General features: G+C 42.2%; 1 protein-coding gene across 1 annotated transcript; it reads right to left on the bottom strand.

The window, feature by feature from the left end:
- Positions 1 to 282: 282 nt before the first annotated feature.
- Positions 283 to 2,413, bottom strand: LOC148641809 (apelin receptor A-like). The gene has a single exon (XM_088618443.1). The coding sequence runs from the start codon at positions 2,279 to 2,281 to the stop codon at positions 1,220 to 1,222; it is 1,062 nt and encodes a 353-aa protein (XP_088474569.1). The 5' UTR covers positions 2,282 to 2,413; the 3' UTR covers positions 283 to 1,219.
- Between the last annotated feature and the right edge of the window lie 22,275 nt (positions 2,414 to 24,688).

The following is a 24,688-nucleotide window of genomic DNA, read 5'->3' as shown; positions in this document are numbered from 1 at the left end:
CTTCTTTTTCTAATTCCTTTATAGTGCATTTTTAACGTGCCTGGCGGGCTTGCTGAGACACCCTTGCTTTAACTCAGCCAAGAAAAAGAATTTCCTGGAAAAGCTCAATATCCCAAAAGAACTGCAGTCATTATTTTCCCTGTGCTTTTTTTAAAGCAGCAGGCCGCTCGGTTCCTCTCGTCTTCAAGAACTGAAACAACTGCACAAATGAGCAAGTGTGGGAAGAGACACAGCAACACAACATTCACACGACCAGCGGGGATTGAAGAAAGTTAAGAGGAATATTTTAAAAACACTTTTTATTTACAAATAGGAAATGCTAAAAAGCATCCAGATACAGTAGTTAGTTACAGGCAAAAACATACAATCCATAATACAAATCCTTAATTTCTGAGACATTCACAGCAAAAGCCACTTACAGATGATAAGTCACCCCAGCTCCAAAGTCATGTTACAACAGTGCATTCAAGTCAATTCATAGCCATCACCTCCTAGACCTCTGCTCCCCCTCCCGGAAAAACATTTGGCAACAGCCATCTGCCTGCCCGACCACCTCTGTCGTCCGACATGTTAATTCAACTGCAACACCTTCCTTCTAATCACACTCACCAGCCTCTGGCCCCTTTCCCTCATTAGCACAGATTAGCAAAAGTGGAGAATGGGTTGCACAATCTTTCCTCTTTTAAACAAGTGCTAAGGAAACAGTACGACAGCAACAGAGCACAAAAAAACATGGAAAACACTCGGGACATTTTTTCTTTCCCAGTGTGACCAGGCTGAAACTTCACTGCCAACAACTTATGACCTCCCTCTCATCTCACTCCTCCTGTCCAGAATTCAGCCCTGGTTGAATTCTTTACAGCAATTTACAGCATGTACTCTTTTTTTAAAAAAAGGCAAGCCAGAAAAAAACAAGTCTTTGAAACACATTTACCTCTTTCAAAAATTTGTACAACGCAAGCGGCTGGAGGCACAGCCAGCTGGCCCCAGCGTTGTTTGTTGGGGGAACCCCTTGTAGCCCAGGTATAAGCGCGTGGGGTTACCCCAATAACAGAACAAGTCCACACATCGGGTTTTCCAAGTGTTACAGCCCAGCGAGCAGACCGGGTTTTCAGTTTTTCAAAGTCCTTTCTCCCACAGTGGGGGGAAGGTGATCTCAGTCCGGGAATCTGCGCGCCGGCTCCGTGCACACAGTCTGTCGCCCCACGAGCGGGGCTCCCTACACCTTGGTGGCCAGCGACTGGACCTCGGACTTCTGGGTCTGCGCGCTGAGGGTGGACGACAGCGAGCTCATCTGGCCGTGCATGGCCTTCTTCAGGTTGAGCAGGCACAGGCACTGCGAGCGGAAGCGCAGGTCGAAGAAGGCGTAGAGGAAGGGGTTGAGGCAGCTGTTGACGTAGGCCAGGCAGGTGGTGTATGGGTGAGCATGCAGCAGGACGCTCAGCAGGGCGCAGGTCTGGGGAAGCACCTTCAGGTAGATGAGGGCATCCAGGCTCTTCAGCACGTGGAAGGGGGTCCAGCAGAGGGCAAAGACCACCACCAGGGTGGTGATGATCTTGAGCAGCCGCTGCTTCTTCTGGTCCTCCTTGCGGAGGTTGTTGAAGTGGCGGGTGACGGTGCTGCCGATGAAGCAGTAGAAGACGGTCATGAGCAGGAAGGGCAGCAGGAAGCCCAGGAAGGAGGAGGAGAGGCTCAGGCCCGCGATCCACAGGGACTCGTGCTCCCGGTTCAGGGTCACCAGACTGAAGTCCATGCCGCAGGAGGTCTTGTTGGCCTCGTCCTGCAGGGTGGTGCGGAACAGCAGCGTGGGCACGGCCAGGACCCCGGACAGCAGCCAGATGACGCCCAGCGAGGTGATCATGGTGGGCCGGGACCGCAGGTTGGTGCTGGACAGCGAGTGCACGATGGCCAGGTAGCGGTCAAAGCTCAGGCAGGTGAGGCAGAAGACGCTGGCGTACATGTTCACCAGCACCACGTAGCTGCTGATCTTGCACAGGGCCACCCCGAACAGCCAATCGTAGCCCATGGCGGTGTACACTGCCCACAGGGGCAGGGTGATCACAAAGGTCAGGTCTGCCAGCGCCAGGTTGCCGATGTAAATGTCGGCCGCCCTGCGCTTGGATTTGGACTTCCACACGGTGAAGATCACCACTCCGTTCCCGGACAGCCCCAGGATGAAAATCAGCATGTACAGCACTGGGATGAGGGAGAAGGAGGGCTCCCACTCTGAGTAATCACACATGGTCTCGTTGTCCTCGTAGTAGTCATAATCCTCTTCCATTTCTGGGTAGAAATCCACGCCTTCAGCCTCAGCTCAAGTAAGGAAAAAAAATGCCCTCGGCTCCAGAGAGAGAGTGAGAGAGCGCAACCTCTGGAAACTCCAGTCAATATGTGTCTGCCTTGCGCTGTGGGCTGCTATTTAAACTCTGTGTCTTCCACTCCCCCCTTCCCTCTCAGGACAGGTCTAAAACGCCCCCTAATCGTGCCATCAATCACTTCTCCCCTCTCCCCCGCCCAGCCACACAGTCGCGGGGGAAAGATACATTATCTCTCCCACCCAGCCGGCGCGCAGTTGGGGCCGCTTGTGGTCTCCGCCCTGTGCGAGAAGTGGACGGTCATCGCACAAGCGCAAAACGAGAGACGGGCAACCTCAGCACGACAGATTTTAACAGAAAAAAAAAACAACTTAAGAGATGCTGTTCAAAGGCCAATTAAAGACTCAGATATGACCCATTAGCTATCCCGTTTAATACTCGAGGACACGCGCGCTGATGTCAGACAGAATCAGTTCATATAAAAATGTATCATGCCCGGATGCTTTATTAACTGTCTTTTTTTCTTTCCGTCTGCTGCAAAAAAGCAAGCAACCATATAACCAAATAACAAATGAAAATATGAGCACCAGGATTCGAGAAAGAAAGGGCATTCCTGCGTATGAAAGTTTAAGAGGGTGTCTGCTGGGATGCGCTATCCCCCACTACACTGGAAGTTTCCTGTTTTTTCAGCCGTGGCAAAAGATCCTTATTTCAACAATTCGTGTCTAATTACAGTTCTGCGCAGCTGGCAGAAGAAATAAAAACAGGCAGACGACTGCGGCTTTCTGGTAGCCAGCGATCTCTCGAGAAAAACAAACTTTTTTTTTTAAATAGCCGCATTACTGTAGTTTTATTGGAAACGAGAGCCTGCCAGAGCAAGTCGACAAACGAGCGACACCTTGAGCGAGCAAGAGGAGCCTGACTGGAAAGACAAACGCGGAGACGGGAGGTGTGAACTGCCGTGTCGTTGTCACACGTAACAGATGTCGGGGATCGATGCAATATCGTCCCTTTTAATTATGCAAGCATTCGTTAAAATGAAAAAGTAAAAGCATTTAATATCGAATGAGAAAAACATTGGTCGTCAGTCTACAGGACACGCGGCTGTTCGCTTGTGCCCATACCTTCAAATACCAAAAGCGCATCGTATTTCAGGTGTTAGAAATGGGGAACAAACAGAATTAAGATATGTCTCTGAATTTCTCACATGTATTCAAGTTCTTTCCTGCTTTTGCTTTGCATATGAAGTGTTGGGTTTTAATGCGTTAGATTGAACTAAACTGGAGATCTATAAAAACAAGCAGACACGGGCACTTATGACTATCCGCTTCTAAAGTTTTCTTTTAGAAAAAAAAACAAGATGGGAGGCCGACAGCTGAAATCAGTAACAACACTTCTAATTAAATCACATTTACTATAATAATTATTTACGTGTACTGTATATAGCGCTTTTCATCTCAACTGATCTCAAAGCGCTTTCCACATGAAAAGGGACGACTGTCATTCACCCCTGAAATTCAGCATCGATCTACTTTTGATATGAAATGGATTGATAGAAACGGACTTTCTCAGTACCTTTAGGAAAATAACCTGTAGATTACCTGTGTATTGCTATAGAAACACCCCAATTCTCAATGAGAACCTTAATAACGGATTGGAAGGTGGGAAATGGATGAATTCTCACCCCAGCTTTCTAAATAAAACCTATAAATGTCATAATCCGCGCGTGTTACACAATTTTCTACAGGTTTTCTTTTCTGTAAAAGGATGTGAACTCTATATATCACTACATTCTGTCCACCCGTAAGACTACGTAAGAGATAATAATAAGTAAGAACGTTAACGTCCATTAATAGAAATGTAAATAATTCATGGTATATTTTGTGACAACTGAATTGCTTTAAATAACGGGATTGGTCCGGACTTGATTTAATTTTCAAGTCTCGAGATTAATTAAACAAAAGACAAAGAGCGCCCAGGTGAAGAGCGGTTTGACTGCCTTTGATTATCTTAATCGCCAATCAACAGGGGAGCCCAGTTCGTTTATTTACTGTCGTGTCCTACTGATGATGACTGAGGATCACCGAATGTTCTGAGTTTGAGACCTCATATCAGCACTGAAAATGCTACATGGCCTGCCTCTTCTTTTCTGTGAAGCAGACTGCCAAAACCAAAATGTCTATAGAGACAGGAGGTGGGTGTAATGAAAAACAAAACAATTCATAAAATGATTGATGGTGCTTATGATTTAATGAAAAATAATACCTTGCCTTATTGTCATTTTAGAGCTTCAGTTTATGTTTAACATGCAACGAAAAAGGTCAGAGCAGAATACAGTACCTTCGAAACTGAAGGTTGTCGGGTGCTTTTAAGTGAGGGACATCTCTGTATACCGTCCTAGATAATCACTTTTCATTATATCCCGGTACAAACGACACACTATATGAAGTACAAGATTGCAGAACAAAATACACCAGCGGATTCTGAAACTACTTCGATTTTTTGCAAGTGTGTAAATATATCAGGTAACGTTTCTTAGTGAGACACGGGCGTGCATGTAGCTGCTCTCCTTAAGCTGTAGAGGAGGATTTGATATACATTCTCTCGAGTCTCGTATTTGATCGTTTTTAACATCACGTTAAAAACACGACACGTTTTACTACTACTGTATTTAATTGGGCCCATTTCAAGAGAATAGGGTCTTATTTTCATGACTGTCTTCAGGCGTCAGCCTGAGAGCGGTGTTCTTACATAACGCGCTGAGCTCTGAGCTGATTTCTTCAGGAAATCTTTGCTGTCCCGGCAAGCAGTGTGAAGTAATTTCATGAGCGTCTCCCACCTTCGAGCGTTTTGCAGCTTAATGCCCACATTAGAAAATATGTATTCTATAAAAGATAAAACGTTAAAACAAGCTATAGCTATAATCGGCAAGTTGGGTAAGTATCAGTTTGCCCTTTTTATTAACTTTGCCTGCATCGTATTTATGTTTTGCCGTTTGCCAAACTTGGTTTGTCACGTTTTAGTGTCCTACACATTAGAGGCACATAAAACAAAGGAGTTCAGGAGCAACAATATTCTGCAACGGCTCTTCCAATGTCTCACTTTGAGAAGCGATTTGCAGAGTCTGTGGTTCAAAACCCTCATCGCTAAACCCTGTTCTGCTTCTGCAGGTCTCACCGGGACCACAAGAGGGAGCTACAGAAAGCTCGTCTCCGTTTGTCAGCAACAGCCTCCGTTTTTATGGAATTTTCTCATCGTTTTGTTGAAAATTACCTTCTAAACGAAACTTGGAAATGGAAGAGTGAGAACAGTCAAGACAGACATCCATGGTAATGAAAGGGATTAAGAACGTAAACAAAGGAATTTTTCATTATCAATTTGTGAATAATGTGTTTACTAAAATACTGTAGCAGTGAGTCACTACCTCTACTACTGAAGAGCAGCACCCTAACTGGGTGATGTACAGCAGCTCCACTACACAACAGATTCATTGAAGTATCAAAAAGTACTTTAGAAAGGGAAATAAAGGGGACATTTAGGTAGATCATATTAATAATTTATTTTATAGAGCATCTTTAAAGCCCTTTTACAGCCAGAATAAAAGTTAACAAGGAAAAGTGGAAACAAAATTAGCACAATCAAAAACAAGGATTTAAAATGCAGAATTAGATGCATGGGGTAGACACAGAGCCAATTAGAAAAAAGCCCTTCTGAAGAAGAAGGTTTTGGCTCAGGATTTGAAAGCGCTCGGACTCTGACTCTTTGATATCCTTGGGGGCAGAATTTTAGAGCTCTGGCGTTTAGCAAGAGGCCCTGTCAGACGTCAGACGAGTCCAACGAATTAAGGTTGCAATGTTGGGAGCAGGAAGATAAGTCAAACAGGTGCTGAGAAATTTGACTGCCGAATTCTGGACATACTGAAGTTTTCTCAGTGTAGCTTTAGATACCCCAGCGAGAAGAGTGTTGCAGTAATTCATTCAGAAAGAAACATACTGTATGTGCTGATTAGCTTTTCAGTAACAGTCAAAGGCAACATAGGATCTAGCTTGGTGATATATCTGTGATGGAAGAAAAATGTTTTTACAATATTTTGCACATATGGGTCATAAAACAAGCCCTGGATCAAATATCACCTCCACATTCTTCAGTTTAGATTGAAATTCATATACAGTACCATCCACAGACAGTGTTACTGCATTAGCTTTACATAATTGATGATAGGCGCCTAGCAGCATGACTTCAGTCTTGTCACAGTTTAAGTTAAAGAAGTTTTGAGTCATCCAGGTTTTTATGTCAGAGATGCATTTAGACAGAGCAGGGACAGCCACTTTAATGTCAGTTTAAGTATGGACATAGATTCGAGTATCATCAGCATAGAACTGATCATTCAGACCATGTGATCTTAATAGCTGACCGAGTCGGAACATGTAAATGCTGAAGAGTAGGGGGGCCCAGTCTCGAGCCCTGAGGAACATGAGTTTTCACAAAACCAACTTCAGAAGTAAAAACCCGATGACGGATAAAGATCAGATCAGATTGGCCAGCCTCCAATGTAATCCCAGAAAACAGAGTGACATACAATACAATAGCATGGGATCATTAATGAGCTGGTAGTCAAAATCTCAGTTTAATGTCTCTTCTGAAGGATGGCAGCTCCTACAGCACAGTCCCAGGACACCCTACTGGGGCACTGGTTTGGAAATTCGGGTCAAGAGGGAATTGTCCTTATTACTCCATCAGCATCCCTTACAACAACAACCTGGTTTTTCTGAGAGGTCTCCCATCCCAGTACTGACCAGGCAGAGTCTTGCCGAACTCCCGAGGTCTGAAGAGATCAGGCCTCAAGATAGCCATGCTGCTTTCCTGTAGCTATTCACTTATTATTATTCAAAGCCATATATACTGCAGTTAAACCAATAAAATAATACTACTACTTAAGAAGCAGTATCTCTTAATTTAACTTCCAAAGGCAAAACAGCATCAGAAGCAGTTAGACTGAATGCCTTTTATCTCAGTCTTTATCCCAGAGTGCTTTACAGTTGTGTCCAGATGAGCAAACAAACAAATGACACGACCCTGAATGAGGGCAGAGCCCCTCGCAATACGCTGCAAAGATCTGTGATAACAGTTTGTGTTGCTGCATAATTCCATAAAGAGCTCTGTGGCAAATTGTTGCAGAAAGTGTTATATTAAATTAAGACAGAAATTCATGCAATTCCTAGGGTTTAACTGCCAAATGGAAGTTGGTTCCATTTCTAGTGTTTTTCAACATTCGCAGTAAGATTAGTTATGTGGTTATGCTATGAAAAACAACAATTTAGAATGAAAGGCAACTGTACCCCAATTTTCTGCCAGGACCCAGCTGGTATCCCTCTAGTAACAGTAAGCTCCTTTGCTCTGCAATGCCCATGAGCAAGGGAAAAAGGTAGAGGACCTTTACATCTGAATAGGAAAAAGTGCGGAAACTGGACTGGGGGAAGAAAGCAAACGGACCCTTTGAATTGTGTCCAAGTGAGGGCATGACAGGTTGCCACAGCTGTTTTCTGCTTTAACTGTACTAACTTGCCATCTCGCTCACCCTGAAACCAACATGCAGAAATAGATTTTTTCCACGCTAGCGCTGCAGAGGGAGAGATGCTGGGAGCCACGAGTTTGGCACAGTTGGAGCATTTGAGGTAAGGCGATGTTGTCTGTGTGTTTATAATCGGCCTCTGTTATTGTTGGCCTCACTGAACTTGATATCAGAACTAAATAACAGTGTTCTGCAGATCTTAAATTGCTTAGCAAACAAAGCGTTCCTTCCTCGCTAAATTGGATCCTGGCAAATATCCAGCAGGACATCCTTCTTCCGGAGAGCTGGGCTTCATTCAGCACTTCTGCTGTGATGTGACTCTGGATAAACAGAGACCCAGCAGTGCGACTGTGAGCCTGGGGGGAGCAGGAGTCTGCTGTGAGAGACCCTCGGCAGGTCCTCTGTGTTCCAGCCTGTCACACGCGCACACGGATCCACTGCGCTGTCAAGCAATACCAAGACTGTAGTGAGTCGGCTGTGAAAGAGGGAGTGAGCCAGGTAGAAACTCCTGGCAATACCACATGATAATACGACCGACAGGAGGAAATTGCTGGGGTGTGATTTGGAAGGTGCTTTGCATAAAGTTCATTTTTGGAATTTCAAACTGGATATTGACATATCAAGCTCACACAACCTTTGCAATGCAAAGATGGAAGGAGAGTTAGGTCACAGCTGTGCTCATGTAGGGAAGAACACATTTATTCATAAAATAAGTGAATAATCACCCATTGCTTGCTGGGATAGGCTCTGGTTCCCTCACGGCCCTGAAGTGAATAAAGAGGTTAGAAAATGGATAGATAAGTGAATAACAATTTGGTCTAGACTGTAGCTTACTAGGAACAGGCTACAGTCTGGACAAAGACAGATACCTTATGTTTAGGTGTGTACATGAGGAAAAGAGGAGGAACTGCAAAATAGTGAACCACAAACTCAATTTTTTTTCTACAGGTTTATTAAAGTATGTGCCTATATATATACACACACACAAACAAAGGATCAGCATTCCCAAAGCCATACTCTTCATGGTTTATCTTCTGATCAAATTGCAGATAATGAAAGAGTGTCAACAGTAACAATATCAGTAACAAAAGGGAGACATGAACTAGAGTTATGTAGAAGTGCATTTAAATCTGGGAACAGGAGGCATCTCTCTTCACAAAGCGCTGTGGGATTATGGGACAGGTCACCCGCTATGCTGTTGAATCCGATACTCTAGTTTCTTTTAAGAAACAGCTGGATGAGAGCCTTGGATCAATTAACTACTAACTACCAAACAATCTAGATGGGTCGAATGACCTCCTTTCATTTGTAATGTTTCTGATGTTTTTCTTTTCTAAGATAGGCTGCTGGTCATGGCTGCTTTCAGCCCCTATTTTAAGAAATTCCAGCAAGGAAAATGACACAGAAGAGTCTCATGCAAACACAGGAAATGACATTTATCAACCACAATCTTCAACCACATTTTTAATTACTATTTTGCTGTGCGTTGTTTGCGACAGTTCACATTTATTAGATCGGTACCTTCGTATTAAGGAAAGAGTGCTGGTAATTGACAGAAGGGCGTGATCAAAGTTCAGCTGCTGTAATTGCACCACTGAGAACTGCTCTGTTAAATTCCCAGAGAGGAACTGATCCAACGCAGGGGGCAGCGCACTGCAACAGTACCAAGGGACTAGCTAGAAAAACAATACCAGTGTAATTACAGAGGGCAGCCACCACTGAACCAGAATTATGCTGTAAATCGGAGAGGTGACGCAGCAGCCTGTGGGAATGATGGATGGAACAGTGATAAATGACGAAGAAAAGGCTCTTGATCTTCCCTGCCTCCCTTCCACAGGACAAGGCAGGCTGTGCTGCAGGGAAGCACTGCAGACAGACGGCCAGAGAAGCCGGCGGTACAGAGGTCCCAGCTCACTTTACACCCCTGATCCATCGCTCAACAGCAGGGAGGCTGTGGCGCCCAGGCACGGCCCAGCACAGACACAACTGCCACTTAACGCCCCAGATCGCCTCCTGCACTCTGCAGGTTTCTGGATTCTACTTCTGCAGCCTCTAAGCTTTCCTAAGTTCTTGTCCAGCATCCTCAGCAGCTAAAAGCAGGGGTAGCTTCTGTTTTGTTTCTTCCATCTGATGTTTGTTTTTGCAGTTTAGTGGGAGGCTTTGTCCTGAGACTGGTGCTGACCAGGGACCACTTTTCTAAACCCTCACAGAGGCACTGAGCCCAGCCCAGCCCCCCACCCGCTGATGTACAGGCTGCCCAGTTATCCCCTGAGACACAACTGCCGTCCTGCTGGTTCCTGCTGCAGAAATCCTTTAAACAAATAAATAAACAGATAAAATAATATGGGCAGATAAGAGACAGATGGTGCCGATACCAGATCCTGAAGGTCTTCTTCTCAGCCCAGTTAAACCAGAATTTAAGCATATTAAGAGCGACCAACAAACTGATGGATTAATTATGTGGATCAAGCATGACGCCTCTTGAGGGTATTAATCTTGCCTGCAGTACTGCCGTCCTGTATTGGGGTCCACAAGACAGATCATTGTATTGTTTCATGGGGAATTGGTCAGGGATGGACCACAAGAGTATAACAGGCTTTATAACTGGCTACAGTAACTGTAACCTTGGGATATGAATCAGGGAAAATATAACACAACTTTTTTGTAGCAGAAGGCAACCTTGTTCAATCGAACCCTTCCAGATGTCACATGTAGGAATTTGGAAGGCTGATGTCAACAGAAAGCTCTTGACGGAAGCACACAGAAACAGGACACGAGGAAAGTTGGCCAGGTGTGAGATGGGTGGTAGGAGGGCAGTACTGTGTGATGGTGCAAGGAGGCAGATTGTGAGTTTGGCAGTGTTGGTTTATGGGATTTCAGTCCATTTCTGGCACAGAGCCTTTATTAGGGAATCCCAAGCCATGGGTCTACTGCGCTCCTTTCACAGAGATTGGTAGAGGACAGCCCACAAATATTAAAAGCAGGTCATGTCTTTGGTATGGCCTCATAGCTGTCAAGAGTAGTAACTTTAGTAAATTAGTAATACAAGCATTCATATACATATACTAAAAAATGTCCTTTTCATTTACACATAGTGTAATTTTTGTGGGCTTAATTGTTTATTTCCCATGTTTTCTTCTTACAATTTTGGTGAGCTATTCTTCATTAGAGCCAAAAATACAAGCCATAAAAATTCAATACTGCACCAAAGCCTATCCAACACAGAACAGCAGCCCGTGTGGTACCAACACATTTTTTTAATTTAATAATGATCTCTTTTTCAGCTGCTAATGAAGGAAAAAAACTACAGAGCTGTGAGTAATGATCCTATGAGAATGCAGAATGACAATAAAAGGGTTGCCAATAGGATACGTGGAACATTCGAAACAACAAAAAAACTTCCAATTAAACTTATCCTCTAAGGTCATCTCAACATCTTCTCTGCATGACTGAGGTGAGAGAGGCCCCAACATGCTGGAGATAAGAGGCTAAGAGAAACCTGTGACCTCCAGACTTTTGAAGTATAAAAATGTCAAACAATATACCACCAGCGATTTATCTGCCTCTGCCTGATGATTTGTGGCCCGGTCACCACAGCTAAATTGGCGTCTGGTCTTGTCTGCTATTTAGGGCCTGCAGAGGTGGGTCTCCTGTCTGCTCCTTGTGGGCTCAGCTGACATCTAAACAACGTGAGCAAGGCTAGGTGTGAACCACAGCCTGCCCTGAGAGCTCTTCCCATTTTCATATACTGAAACTCGGCTTAGAAGAGCAGGAATACAGTAATTACAACAGGTCAACAGATAAAGAGTTACAACAACCTATCTGTCCAAGTTCATCAGTTTTTTTAAAGCCAGTTTTAACACCTGATAATTGTTTTATCAGTCCAGCGGGTGAGAGCTTATCTATTTCATGAGATTTTTTGCAATTGATCATAATGATTTATTTTATTCTTGATTAAAACATTTTCATCTTAAAACCTCCTCGTCCTGAAATCTCTTTATTTAGTCTCATCATGAGAGAGGACGCTTCGTAGTCCCTTGATTACTCTAAATTCTCAGATGCTTTAAATTAACATCTTAAGAGAACAACTGGCTAGAAAGGTAAATCTATTATCTTGATTTATTTTTTAACATGGAGAGTTAGATCCTGTCAAACACATCCAAACACCTGTATGAGAACTTTTCTGGGCACAAACACTCCTTAGTCATGGCCTTCTGAATCATTCTGGTCCTGGTTTTCCCATGAATGACAGTTGCACAGTTTTGTGGTGCTGACCATGCATCTTTTTTTATTCCCTTTCAGCATCTCGCCAACCAAGAAATACATATTACAGGAAGGACCACAAGTTGTAGATTTCATCGGCTGACTCGAGAAGAAGAGGCTTTCTCTCACTGTAAAATTGCAGTGCTGTGGCATGGCAAAACAGAACTGTATGTAAGACACTGTTAATAACCAATGAACAAATATGAAGCACACAGCAATGCCATTAATCTCCTACAGTATCCTTGAGTGAGAATAGTGAAGTCTCTGTTCCTGCCCTCCCGTTCGCTGCTGTGAAAGATCAGCCTTTTGACCACTGACATCACCTCGCTAATAAGGGCTCTGGGTGACGAACGAGCTCACACCTAGGTGACTTGTTCCCCTAGCGCTGTTCAAAGTGATCGGAGGATGAATTATGCCCCGGGAGACAGGCTTGTTTTTGTGAGTCTGAACAGGATCTCATCTGGGCTTCTCTTGGTCACTAGTATCTTATCCAACAGGCACCTACCTGAGAGACTGTCTGAGTCATTGCTGTATTAAGCAGTTTGTAGATTTAATGTAAATATGGGCACTTAATTGCTCATTGTCAGTCTAAACACTAGACACAATGGAGCCCTTAAGATGTAGCTTGTTGCATAATACAAAACAGTTAATTAATTTTCAGAACTTGAGTACATGGATACCAAACAAGGGAATTTTATTAATGTTATTTTTGTTATTAGTTCAATTTAGTTCATTTTAATAGGGTTTTAAAACAGAATAATATATAATATAATTATTATCAGCTCTCCCAAAAGTACAGTTTTGCCGGTTAACACTCTCCAAGCGTTCAATGCCATTTAAGATACTGATATTAGTAGCCATCTAATACATGTGTAAGTGAGAGGAGACCCACAGATGTAATTCAACCTTTATTAATTTTTCAGATAATGCCTCATAAAGATATGTGTAAGAGCACATTTTCCAAAGTCAAAATTGTAGTGATAAAAAATATTTTCAAAGTGCTCGGTGTTGTTAGAACAGGTTATGTTTATATATTGCACACAGTAACTACACTATGCTGAGTGTAAAAAGAATCTGTGCTGCAAACGAATGGGAATCCAAAAGAATGCCTGACTGCTAGCACTGCGCCTTCACATTTTGCTGATCATCTTTGTCATAGGCAATCTTTGAGCACTCACACAAAAAGGAATGATGAAATGTCAGCAAATTCTTTCTTAAACCATACTAACTGCTTGAATGGTACATTGTATGTTAGTGACAGTGTATAAAAAGTGCAAGTACTAAACACGTCCTTTTATCTAAGAAACAGGTTCTCAGGGTATTTCTCTTTTTCCAAGATGGATACAAAAGCACAGTTTAAACCGCCTTCAGCCAAGCCTTTCACCTCATAACATCACTGATGTGCCAAAACAAACTTTTCTAAAGGTAAATTGTCCCATTCACAGTGAGAAGTGTCAGGTTTGCGAGGAACAGAAACGTGGGACTCAAAATGAGTGTAGATTCCAGCCCTTGAAGTTACATTAAGTAAAGGTGTTGAAATACTGTAAATCCGTCCTACCCACTCAAAGCAAACAAGCACTTCAGCACAAGCAAATGCTGAAATCAAAAAGTGTCACTGGCATGTTAAAGTGCGCTGCATGAAATGTAGTCAAAACAAGAATCGAAGAGGAGCTCCTGCCACCTCACAAATGAATAATTCAGATCCTATTTGGTAAGAAGTAAAAAGCTGCCATCTCTGCCATCTGAGTAATTCAATGTGAGATTTGCAGACAGGCTTCCCCTTCTAGGCGCAGATTGAAACTTTGGAAATCATTCAAAATCCCTCCTCCCAGGACATGACACGATGAACAGTACTGAGAATCAAAAGAAACTTTGCATTTATGACTCCAACACGTTCTCAACGTTGGCTGCAAAACGACAAAAACCTTTTTGCTGCAGGTGCTCTAACATTATACTCTGCATGACTGACATAGTTTATTCGTTAGGCTGATAAACACTTCACTGCAGCAGCGCTGATTAACGGGGGTCTGCGGTTGTGCACCAGGGCACAGGCGAGCAGTGGGGTCACTGGGGGGAGTGCTCCGAGCTGTCCATCTGCGATATGGGATCTGTAGCAGCTGCAGATGCCTTCTCTTGGGGGTTCTGTCCCAGAACTCCTGTAGCGCTCAGACCTAAACATGTGATAGGGCACTATCCTGTGGCTTGACTCCACAGTGTGAATACTGTATAGCAGTCTAGTTCTCACATTCTCATTTCTCAAGAAAGCTGTTATTACACAAGCAGCACAAGGGCATGTGATGTCCTGCTAAACCAGTCACATCAGGATGAGAAGGGAAATCAAGAAAGGTCCCAAGACTTAATTGCCTCCTCTCCTGTATCAGGTCTCCCTTTAATGAGGTGATTTACCACTTATGAAACAAAGTTTCTCATGTTTATCACAATCAGTTACAGTATGAACGATCAATTAATCAAAACATGAATCAAATTCATATGCCTTTGTTTTTCCAAAAGCATGCTTAAGTAGCTTCTTTAGATGCTCCGTTTGTATACATAAAAGTTTATTTCATGCACTCTCACAAAATGTATCTATATTGAAATGAATTGCGTTTGTGTTATTTTTCGATGGCTTTTGTTATAATCTAAAGTTGATAGGACTACTGACTCTTTGATTCAACTATCTCTAACTTTGGCAATCATTCTCACTGTTGTTATTCTGAACATTTTTAATTCTGAGTATCCCGAGAGTAGTGTAAATAATGCACAAGATGTCATCAGCACCAGTTAATTGATGCTGCAAGCAACTTAATGTTATACTTGAAGCCTACGCCTCACTTTCTCAACACTTTCCTATTCCAAATTGTGATGCACTCCTCCTGAAGTGTCTTAACCACATCGTTAAGCAGACAGAAAAGGAGACGATTCTCTGTGGTCAGCTTTTTTCCATTCTACAGGTTTTTTTTGCTTTACTTCATTTATTCGGAAGTGTTTTGGAAATGCTATCCTTGGAAACACACTGGACATCATGTAGATCTCATTCAGTCCTTGCCTGGTTACACAGGTGGTGGGTCAAACCAGAAGAATAGGTGAACTGGACACAGCTCTAGAGGTGGACCAGCCCAGCAGTGGGTCATAGCTGATTAGCACAAGAACCTCTTTCTCTAGAATGCCTGGTTGCTTGTTTTGTATTCCCCCAGGAGCATTGATTAGGATCTCTCAGGAACTTGTGCAAAAGCAGAGCTAGGTTACTATCCCTTCGTGTCTCAATGAGATTAGAGATTTCGAGATTGTTGAAATGCTAGAAAGGAAGATGTGTTTTAAAACCCCTTGGAACCATGTATTTCTGCTATCCTATTCTTATTAAGATCTTGGCTCAATGCTATGGCTCAGAATTTGGTTTGAAATAATACCAGACTCAACCAGGTTTGAGGTCAAGAATCAGGGAATGAAGGCTCAAGATATTAGTCTTTAAATTATGCTCCCAAGATTAAAGGTTTTGATTGCCTTGTTATTTGTTAACCTGTTTTTCCATACACTGTTTCTGAGCTTGTTAGGCTTTAAAGCAAACTGTAGTATTATCATATTATATTTTATCAGCATTAAAAACAGAATAAACAGCCACAAGTTTACCTTAGGATTCTCAGCTGCCATACCTAGCTACAGCTGCAAAAATATGAATTGCAACCCAGTGTCTAAATGCAGCATTATTTACTTGTTTATTAAGTGTAGTGAATATTTGGTAAGTTATACTCATCAGCAAATCAACTTCTACATTTACTAAATATAGAAGTTAATCAATGAAGCAAATGGTAGTCAAGATAATCTCTTACCTTAAGTAGATTTGTGGGCAAATGCAGGTCTATCCAGCACAGCAGGGGCCAGTAACAATAAATCTTGGAACTGAGAGGAAGCAAGGTGGGGAGGAGTATCAGTGTTGCACTGGTTTGTGCAACAGCAAAATCCCTCCTTCTGTGGACACCACCAGAGTTTGGAGACTCTTGTTGTAGATTCTAAAGGTGTTTTAAAGCTGTGCACAAGCAAGGAGACAAACACCTGCTTGTATTTTTACAGAAAATGTAAGTGACATTTAAATTGTGTAAAGCATATTGCTGTTTCATATATGCATATCTGTATGTAGAACTAATGTTGATTCTAAGTGTAGGCAGGTCCTAAGGTTTGCCTTATCATGACATTTAATGCAACACCAGATGAGAGAGGATGTACTCAGATGATAAAAACCCTTTGAGACTGACTGAGTGCAGAGGGGATGATCTTTGTTCATGTTTCTGTGTTCTCCGGAATCAGCCTTTTCTGTCATGAATGAGCTCATATCAGTTCACTGAACTGTGCTGCAACTTCTTGCAACCCCAAAGAGCTGAAAGAGCCTATTCCTTTTGCATGTGAAAAGAGGACAATGGCTGAGTGTGTGACGCACAGCTTTCGTTTTCTTCGTGTGCCAAAAGGCCAAAGGGAGGGATCTTCTTTCCCCAAACCCATTTGAAGTGACGGACTCTTCCGTGTCAGTTCCTCCATGCAGCTTTACTTCTGCTGCCATGAAAAGCAAGGCCACCCCTGTCTTCCACATTAACAAGCAGCCATTGGGAAATCTTTAATTTTCCAAAGATATCCCTTTCCTTTTCATTATAGCCAGACACAAAGGGAGAAGAGGAGGTAACATCTGTAAACGTCTTATTAAATAATTTATTCTACCCTTTCTTCTGCAGCACAATCTTTTCCCACTTTAACCAGTGCTGTCTGGCACAAGTTCTCTCTCTCTCTTCCAGCCGATAGTTGATTCAGTTCTTTCTCTGGCAGCTCTAAGCGACAAGTATGTTAGTTCCCGTTCCCTCATGACCCTTTCATGTGTGGTTTGTGATTTTTTAAAAACATTTAAAGTTCTTTAAATGTTTAAAATGTTGGCATGACTTATGGTTAATATTTAGTCACATCTATTCTCTATAAGCCTGGACAGAAGTCTGAATGTTGTTTTTTGTTAACTACAAAAGAGAACAGCAGGAGAAAGAGAGACAAAGGTAAGTGAGAAATGAAGTTTGTTCAATTGTCAAATTGCAACTGTGGTGCAATTGCCAAAGGTATTTAAATTGCAACAGTGTTTTGGGTTTTTTTTTTGACTAACTCCGCATCAATTCAGAAGAAGGGAAGATGGACAGAGACATGAGAAATGGACTGGGCTGGGAAATCAGAAAAGGATCGCGATTGCGGCAGTGTATGAGTGTTTCAGCACCCAGTTGATTCTAAATGTACTTGTAGCATTTGTTTCCTTTGCTAGTGCCTTACCAGCAGCACTGTACCGACTGCAAGCAAAAACAGACCACAGGGATACTGTCACGAGTTCATTCTACAGCTGAAATGTCAATAACTTCTATTTCCCTGTGAGAAAATTTCCTGCTCCCTAGTAAACAAATTAGATGGGCAATTTGTCTGCAATTTGCCCTCAGTTTGCCTGCAGGGGAATCCAGGTCCTGAACTGAAAAGGCATTTTGGCAAAGATAAAAAACACATAGTATGCCTGGAATGTTCATTCACGCTGGTGAAGCTTCATAGCAGCACATTATAGTTAATGATCACTTTGACAAGGAGGGAGGGCTATCTGGTGATGCTGGACCTGTAGACCTGGTGACCCAGGATGACACACCTACCAGCAAGAATTTGGAATCAAAGTGTCCAACAAGCCTGTTAGCCATTCAGCACCGTCAGTGGAATTTTCTTCCCAGAACGAGCAACAACAGATGGAGAAGCAAGATTAATCCTTTTATGCAGTGCCTGCTCACTGCAGGAGCTGGGGTACAGCTTTGCCACGCCACAGTATACTTTTGTGTGTTTCAGAAAATGGCTGATTAATAAAACCTTTTAGTTTTAGGATTTAGTATCTTTCTTATTAGCTTCCAAAAGTGACCAAACTGTATTGTTACAAAAGCTGAATTAATTAATAGTTTAATTCAAGATTTTAGTATTTTTCTTTGCATGCTGGATTACATACAGTATAAGTAATATGAGCACTGAAAAATCCTTTTCACTGTGGTGTCTTGATAAAGATTTCTTCAGTTGACATCAAGTCAGCATTTCATTTTAACAGCAAACACAATGCTTGCCAACAGCACTTTGGCATTTTCCTACTCAATGTGTATAAAACCAGACTAATATGTCTGCCTTTATTTAGAAATACTGGAATCCCTAAATGTTGTGTGATGTTAGTGTGAAAGCTAGTAAAAAACAATGTTAGCTGCTCTTACCGGTGCTATGAACTTGGGCTCTCGATCAGAGTGGGCTGTCAATGTTGTATCTTTCAAGAACAATGCGAGTCAGTGATTAGAACCAAAACATGGCCATTTATACCTTCCTGTGCAAGATGAATACAGTGAAAGAAGTGCTTTTTTCCCCCTGTTCATGCATTGTGATATATTTCTTGTCACAGAAAAAGAATGTGGAACAACAGAACTGGGCATGAATGTCTGGTGACATTACAGGATTAACAGGCAGTGGAATTCTGGAAAGTTGAGAGTTTGTTTAGGGCTGCTGTCTCTCTCTGCACCATGAAATCAGGGTGGTACAATTCATGTCTCCTTCCTGTTCTTACATATGAGGTCTAATTGCTAATTAGCGCCCATTGACTTTACAGTAGTGTTAAAACACACAGTAAAGGTGCTGGAAAAAATAACTTCTATGCTTCTTCTTCTATTCTATGCAAATCAATTGCCATGCTTTTACAAACTAAAACCATTTACATACAGTTACAGTCTCTGAGTGTTACAAATATATACCATATGTACTTATATATATATACATAAGTCTCACATGTTCATTGGAAGTGGGTACACAGTGGCACAGTGGTTAGCATTGCTGCCAAGTAGCACTGGGACCCTGGGTTCACTTCTGGACCTGGGGCTCTCACTGTGATCAAGTGCGCTTGCTCCTACACTCCTAAGACATATTGAAAGGTTAAGTGTTTTCTCTGAAAATTGGCCCTGGTGTGAGTGTGATTGTCAGTGAATGCCCAGTGATAGACTGGTGTCCTGTCCAGGGTGCATCCCGCCATGCGCCCATTGCTTGCCAGGATTTGGAAGTCACTTGTAGTTCTTATAAATCCAGGACCATAAGCCTAGCCTAGGTAAACAATACTCCTTGAACTGGAAAGCATCTGCTCGTATGAGTTCTAAATCTACTGAACTTTTACTGAAATATCCATTTATGGGCACTGCTTCATCCTGAAACAATGGCACAGGCAAGAGGGCCACTCTCACTCCGGCTGGGCCAGGAAAGGAACAGGGAGTGACAAGGTGTTTCCCCTCACACACTCTGAGGAGCCCCCCAGCACTCTTCCCACTCTCTTTCCCCAAACAACCGCAGCAGCAATGGACAAAACAGCAGGCTCGGCAGGATGTGCTATAATTGGACAACTTTGACGCTTGACCTATTTGTTTCAGACTTATGTTTACAGGTCACTTTAGGTAGGAAATTAGTTTAGAGTCAGGCAACTGTTTTTTTTTCTTTTCTGGCAGGGACAAGGAGGGCAGTAGAACAGTAAATATGTCTCTTCTATGAAAACAACTATGGACATCCTGGCCTGCTTTCACACTGGGGGAAAAAATAACCAGGCCTTTGACTCACCGCTCCACGGCAGGCATGAAGCTGGAGGTCTTTAAAAGCAGAGCATGAACACACTAAATTCACCAGGGGAGCACAGCTCCAGAGCCCAAGAACTGCAGGGTCTTCTGGGTTTCGTTCAGCCAGACTTGGAAATGGTGCAACTGAACAAATTCATTCTTTAATTACTCCAATTATAACCTTTTTAAGGGTCTAAAGGTATCGGTCTGACCTGGAGCTCTGAATACAGTATTGTGCATTTTTGTAGTCTCATCATACAGACAGAAAGAACAAGTACAAGTAGTACAACAGATTATGGATTCCCTGAAAATATAACTTGTTATTCATTACTGATTACTCTTCAAAAAATAACCTCCTGACATAAAGTCTTTGAAAGAGAAAATAAAGTAGATTTTTGCAGCGTCAGTGCATGTTGCAAACTTAATAGCAGCCAAAACAAAGTCAGGTTATTCCATGTGCCAGTGCCAGTCCAGCATGGACTCTGAGTGGATCAGCCAGGCTACAGAGTTTAAAACACTTCTGTATCAAACATATCCTGTAACAGTCTCTAAGCTTATGAGAGTTGTACAGGAAGGAAGGAAAAGGAAAACACAGCAAAATAGAAATTTGAGAAGAGAAAATAAAGTTGAAGCAGGCGGAAAAAGCACACCAGTTTGGCTGGATTGCCTTAGAATTAGGAAAAGTGAACAGCAGAAGTGCTGGGGTCAGAGGTGGCGCTCCGTGTCTCAGCTCTTATTAGCTAACAATCCTCTGCAGTTTTCCTCATAAACCAATTTAACTGTCTTAAATCCTTGCCCTTGTCAAACCCAGATGTTACCTGTGCTTGGATTCTGACAGAATTGGTCTCCTGACTCTAACTGTGGTACTCATTGATTATTCAATTCAGTTTGCTCATCAAGCTGCTCTCGACACTAGCGTGGTGAAAGTAGTATTTCTTTTCAGTTCTAAGCAGTGAGTTCAGTACTTTCAGCAGAAAACCTAATTATGTCATCCAGGTTTAATCACACTTGGTATGTTTTTAAGAGCAGTGAAACTGTGCTGTACTGAACATGTTGTCTTAAATGGACAGTAATTAGCAAAATGTCTGCTTGGACAATTAATGACAGCACAATTTCTTGACCCGTACATGGAAACCAGTACCAGTACAACTTTACTGAAAAGAAGTAAATACAATTCTGGCTACTGCGCTCACTAATTGGAATGTTACTAGTTTAGCAACAAACAATCACAGCTCATCTTCAGCTCCATTTAGAAATTATCTGAGACAAACAGATGGAAGGCTACAAGTTGACATTTATCCAAAGAAACTTAAAATCACTTAATATTTATTATTACAGTATTTCAATTTTATCCTTATAGAATGAACTACTTACACAAATCACAGTTTCCATTATGCACCATAGAATAAACATATGGTTAGGGATCATTTTTAATCTTAAAGACATTTTAAATATCTAAACCACAGCAGCAAGACTAAAGGCAAGGGAAATGAATTTCAGAAACAACCTGGTGGATTCAGATCTAATCACATGCCAATTATCCTCACAGAGACAGCAGAAATCCGAATGTAACCAAAGCTACAGGCAAGATAATGGCCAAATAGTAGACACATCCAGACTTTCCACAAACATGAATTATCTCAGCTGGGTTACAAAACTGTCATATGATCCCTTGGTTTAGGATAGCACCTCGGTTATTAGATTTTAATCTGGAGCCACTTTAGAATAAGGTCAACAAGAGTGAACCGAAAGACTTTTCTTCAAATGCAAGCAAAATGTTAATCCTCAATGCTGTTAAATACCCTTATTCAAAGACTCACGTTTTGGGTGTCATTGATGAAGAGCTTCACACATACTTTCTGATTGACATTTTAATTTTATTATATGTTGTGATGGACAAAAGAAATGCAAGACACAGATCTAACTCGAGTAGTTTAAACATATAATCAAAGAAAGTCACAGACATTGTGATCAAAATTTCTGATCATGCAATCATGATAATCTGTATGAAACGGGACTATCTGACAAAGGCTGGCCGATCCTGATTGACTCCTGTTGGTGGCACTGGCAAGTTTGTCCAACACAGATGGGCGCCAGCACGGAAGTTGTGTCATTGTAATCCTAGCACTGCATGGTCTTGCATTGTCCTGCTGGAAACCTGCATTACCTGAGGCTGGTATCGCTGATTTGTTACTTCAGTTTTTGAACTCTTTTGGTTCAGTGAACGGTTCATATCTGGCAGCAAACTATTACTCTTCCTTAGTCAAATTTAAGCCACTACTTGTTTAGTGCTTCCAGTACTACTGTGGGCCTACAAAATGTTTTTGTCTGCTTAACAGACAATATATTGATTAGTAATTGTTCATGACCATGTTCAGTGTTGTTCCTCTTGATTCAAGCTGGTCTTTATTTCAAGAACGTGTTTGGAGAAAAAAAGATTCTTTAAATCTCACCACAATCCCCGGTCTGGATAGCATTGCACGCTTCCACTGTGAGATACACTGGTACAAAATAGCAGTAACTCAATTTAATAAGACATAATAATTGCTTACACTTATACAGCGCTTTTGGATGATGCTCCAGTCCTCTCCCCACACACCAGCTCTCAGTGGGGAGGAGAGCAGAGTGATGAAGCCAATTCAAGAGTGATTCACACTTCAGTAAATGACATTTGATTTGAATGGGGTACAATACATTGCACCTTTGTTTCTAATTGTGAAAGACACAAAAATAATTATGAAAAAATATAATTATCTTTACTAATCTTGCTGTACAGTGATTTCTCTAAATACTCTGTTGTGACTTCCATATTTTACAGTATAGTTCTTTGGTCTGCCTTTAAAAGGTCACTAACTGGCAAATGTAAAACAGGTGCAGAAATACTTATTTCTAATTAGCTTCACAGAAGTGTATTTCTTTCACTTGGAACAATTTTAATGAGGTATTAAAGATCCTGAAAGGCACTGACAGTGTCGTTCCAAATCCCCCCTGATGAAGACTGAGAGCAACGATCAGGGAACAAAAGTGGAACGCAATCTGAACCAACGCAATCTGAACCAACGACATCCTTCAAGGAGCACGATGAGGCTCTTGGGTCAGTTGACTCAAGGGCAAGAGAGTCAGTCAGGAGCCGCCCAGCAGGTCTCTGCAGTTGATACCCTAGTGCAGCCAGTTCCAAGCTGCGTAATCATTGCTGTTATCACTGAGCATGTACACTGCCTGCTCCCTGACCAACCCATCCCTGCACTTTATTTCATGCATCGGTAACACAGGCAGGCATGTGTGATCCAATCGACGAGCTCAGACCTCTTGGTCCTCTAGTCTGCTACAGGGAGCTGGGGCTGTGGAGAGAAACAGACAAAAGTTTAAGAAGAGGATCTGTGATTTTGGAGCGTGCAAGAAAGGGAGAGCTGCGATCCGAACCGGGTACTGTGCTTCTTCCCAGGCACACACGTTTTGAGACAGATTGTCTCTGCAAACCCAAAAAAACACGTGGCGTTGAAGCACCAGCTCTCTTTGATGAACAAAGCAAAAACGTCTCGCCCGTAATTGTTTCTCCATCTGTCCTGTAGTTGCCTGGCATTGTGAGAGATGGGCCAAGCTTTAATCCAGTGCTTCCTTCTGAGTCGTTTCCTCAATCAGCAGCGGTGAAAATGCAATAATCGCTGAAGCAGACTGACTTAGTTGTTTCAACTTCACTCCTCTCCGGTTCTAATTACACTGAAAACCATAGCTGTGGGTATTCACCTCCGTTACACTTAGCTACACCCGGATGAATGATAAGAATTAGATGACAGAACTGATTGAAGTTTATTGAAAGACTGAGGACCAGTGTGTTGAAATATGAATTGAAAAAAGGCACCCTTATTAAAGAGCTATCTTTCCTTGGTTACTGCCAAATAAAAGAGTAAGACAAAGTACTTCTTCCAAGTGTCCCATTTTTACGTTGTGTGACACAATTCTTTGTTTCTGCCTCATCCATTAGTTTACAGTTATACTTGAACTCTGCAAAGTCTTATCTGTTTATCCAATCACAAATGGTTTGTTATCCACATACAGTTTGTTTGTGCTGATCTGATTATACTCCACACTCAGTGGGAGAAAACGGCTCAGGTGAATTGAGCCAGGATCAGGACTTCAGTTCCTTACAGTCTGGTCTTGGTGAGAAAGAGACCTGAGCTGCCCATATCATTAAAAGGAAGCTCTGTCTGTTTAACCAGCCTTTGAAAAGGGACTGCTTAAGAAATGCAGAAATAAGTAGGTCACCTTCATTTTTAAAAGCCCATTTGTAAGACATTAAAGCTGTTTTTCCTTTGGAGAACAAACAAAAAACACATTTAACAACACACCAAATGGCTGTATTGCCAATGTCAAAGACATGTGTTCCTTGAGGAGAGTATTTAATGAGTGTGCAGAGCTCTGCCTGAGGAATCTCCCTTCAAACAGATCATTTGGTAAACCATGTTTCCCCACAACACAGTATTGGAGGAAGTGGTTAGTAAACGGGTGGAATAATAGATACATTAGGCTGCCATACAAAGAAACAACGATTTGCAATGCTTAACTTCATTGAGAAGCACCTTGAAAAGAATAGTAAGGCAACTGCGAAAAATCAATATCATGCCAGGTAATGACTGCAGAACTAATTCTCTTTTACAACGACAGTATTTATATTTATTTATTTATATAGCAGGGCGTTTACTGGAGTATGGCACATCTTGCTGAACAGCAGTGCCACACTCAGGATCAGAGCCCAAAACCCACCAGACAGACATGCCTGATACCTCAAACAATAGCTACACGTTTCATCTTGTCCTGGAAAACACAGCAAAGCCCTGTTGATCCGATGCTCTTTTGTGGAAATGGAGACAGAACCACTAGACAGAATGAAGTGATGAGCATCTCTGTGCTAAACT

This window comes from Lepisosteus platostomus, chromosome 24 (genome assembly GCF_059453375.1).
Source record: "Lepisosteus platostomus isolate fLepPlt1 chromosome 24, fLepPlt1.hap1, whole genome shotgun sequence".
Lineage (NCBI taxonomy): Eukaryota > Metazoa > Chordata > Actinopteri > Semionotiformes > Lepisosteidae > Lepisosteus > Lepisosteus platostomus.
The sequence above is the reverse complement of the archived record's forward strand: the minus strand, read 5'-3'. Positions and strand labels throughout refer to the sequence as shown.

Coding starts and splice junctions, on each gene's coding strand:
- LOC148641809 (XM_088618443.1), bottom strand. CDS start 2,281: ATGGAAGAGGATTATGACTACTACGAGGACAACGAGACCATGTGTGAT.